This window comes from Penaeus monodon, chromosome 12, assembly GCF_015228065.2.
Source record: "Penaeus monodon isolate SGIC_2016 chromosome 12, NSTDA_Pmon_1, whole genome shotgun sequence".
Lineage (NCBI taxonomy): Eukaryota > Metazoa > Arthropoda > Malacostraca > Decapoda > Penaeidae > Penaeus > Penaeus monodon.
This window is the reverse complement of record NC_051397.1, coordinates 46,481,197-46,483,696: the sequence shown is the minus strand read 5'-3', so window position 1 is coordinate 46,483,696 and position 2,500 is coordinate 46,481,197. Positions and strand designations below refer to the sequence as shown.

The 2,500-nt window shown below is 47.1% G+C and overlaps 1 protein-coding gene across 3 annotated transcripts in view; it reads left to right on the top strand.

Annotated features, from left to right (window-relative positions):
* The window catches only part of LOC119579485 (tyrosine--tRNA ligase, cytoplasmic-like), a 9,781-nt gene that overhangs the window by 6,359 nt on the left and 922 nt on the right, over positions 1–2,500 (top strand). For all 3 annotated transcript variants that reach the window (XM_037927338.1, XM_037927340.1, XM_037927339.1), the window contains 2 exons: positions 344–497; positions 734–2,500. The exon at positions 734–2,500 is cut by the window's right edge and continues 922 nt beyond it. In XM_037927338.1, coding sequence (XP_037783266.1) covers positions 344–497; positions 734–2,500 — 1,921 coding nt within the window. The remainder of the gene's footprint in view (positions 1–343; positions 498–733) is intronic.

Genomic DNA, 2,500 nt, shown 5'->3' with positions numbered 1-2,500 from the left:
ACTTTTGTTCTTGCCAGAGGATAGTATCTGATACTATTCAGAAATAATGTGAGCTATTGTTTAAACATTGTGATTGCTCTTGTTCCTTGTCATCATCCCATTTTCCATATATAACATTTTATAATATTCCTTATACCTGTTGCTTATCATTCGTTTTTCATTGGCATATTATTCCTCATTTTTATTTCAGTTTGATATTGCCCCCCCCCTCCCCCCACACACATGTACACCAGTTTAAACCATTTTCCCATCCCCTTGTTCTCATCAAATTCTCCCATGGGTCTCTGCAGATGACCGTAGCTATAAGCCAGAGCACACCATTTTAAACAGTTCATCTTCACAGGTCACAATCCTCTTGGCCGACCTGCACGCCTACCTGGACAACATGAAAGCGCCATGGGAACTCATAAAATTCCGTACGCAATATTACGAGGCAGTTATCAAAGCTATGCTCAGAGCGATTGGGGTCTCCCTTGAAAAGCTGCATTTTGTTCAAGGTGAGTGAAGTGTTTGGATGAGTCTGTTTTCTGTTTTGTTATTAAGTAGTAGTATGTCTATGTTTGTTGGCCTATGTGTGAGCTAAAACTCAGTAAATCCCCCAGTCGTGTACACTTTAGACATGTATAAACATAGGCTATTAAACTTCATTTTTCACTGAATGATATATCAAATTACTCAAAAGGTACTGGCGCACGCACAACAAATACTTAATATTATCCTTTGCATATTCCAGGCACAAGCTACCAGCTAGGATCCAAATTTACGGACGATGTTTACAAGCTCTCCGCCATGGTAACGGAACATGATGCCAAGAAAGCGGGCGCTGAAGTGGTAAAGCAGATCGAGGCTCCATCGCAGTCGGGGCTCCTGTACCCAGGCCTGCAAGCCCTGGATGAGGAGTATTTGGGCGTGGACGCACAGTTTGGAGGCGTCGACCAACGTAAGATCTTCACCTATGCTGAGAAATACTTACCCAAGATCGGCTACCAGAAGCGGTCTCACCTCATGAACCCCATGGTCCCAGGGCTCACCGGGGGCAAGATGTCTTCATCGGAGGCGGACTCCAAGATCGACCTCCTGGACTCTGCCGAAGCTGTGGAGAGGAAGCTGGGGGGCGCCGTGTGCGAGTCCTCGAACCCAGACAACGGTGTGATGTCTTTTGTCAACTATGTCGTGTTTCCCATTCTGGAAGGACAGGGCCATACCCTAGAACTTGCCACAGGGCAGAGCTTCTCCTCCTTTGAGCAGCTGAAGGAGGAGTTTGTCGCCGGAAAAGTAGAAGGCGAAGAACTGAAGAAATGTGTAATCAATTTCTTAAACAAACTGCTGGACCACATCCGCAAGGAGTTTGAAACTCCGGAGTTGCAAGAACTCACAGAAAAAGCCTACCCATCGCCCAGCAACATGCCAGCACCAGTAACGACTCAGATGGATGAAACTAGGAAGGTGGACCTCACCATGGAAGGCCTCAGTCTCGATGACAGGATCAACCTAATGGCACAGAATCTAGCCCAGCCACCCCCAGCCACTCTATCTACGGCTATGACTACATCGCCGCATGTCTTATGGATGGTCCCAGTCACAGGGAGACCAGATGTTGGGCTTCTGGGTCAGGTGGCAAAGGTGCGGGACTTCGTAGCTGCTGGATGCAAGGTGACCGTATTGGCTTCAGATGTCCTTTCACATCTCGATGCCTGTCAGTCACCTTGGGAAGTTGCCGGTCACAGAGCAAACTTTTTGCTGGAGCTCCTCAAGGCTGCCTTGACGGCAAATAATGTCTCATTAGAGAACATTAACTTTGTTAAAGGAAGTGATTTCCAGAAAAATGAAGCTTATGTCTTGGATTTGTACAGGATGACTGCCCTCGTGACATGCAAGGACTCCACTGATGCTGTCACAGGTGTTATCAAGGATCCAAACCTCCTTTCTGCACATTTGTACCCAGATATGTTAGCACTCGACGAGAAACACTTACAGGCTAACATGGGTTTTGGAGGAGCGAAGCTAGCACCCGTGTTCCAGTTTGCAGAGAAACACCTGCCAGTTGTAGGTGGCAGCCCTCGCACCCATCTCCTGGGAGAAGAGATGCCTTCCTTATTAAACAGGGCAGCCTTAACCCCTGAGGAGGAATATATTGAATTAATAGAGCAGGAGTCACAGATCAAAAAGAAGATTAAATCTGCTTTCTGTGAGGAAGGAAACACAGACTTCAATCCAGTTTTATCTTTGGTGAAGGTCATAATAATGCCTCTTCTCGGGGAGGAAAAGTTCAAGATCTCCCGCAGTCCTGAAAATGGCGGTGACCTGGAGATTGCCTCATTTGAATCGCTCGTGGAACAGTTTAAGGGCAAGGATATACATCCAGGTGACCTCAAGAACTCTGTTACCGAATACCTGAAGAGACTAATCCTACCTGTGCGGAAGTCAGCAGAAACTCCATCTATGAAGAAACTGCAGAACCAAGCCTTCCCTCCGCCTCCCAAGAAAGCCAAGGGACCGC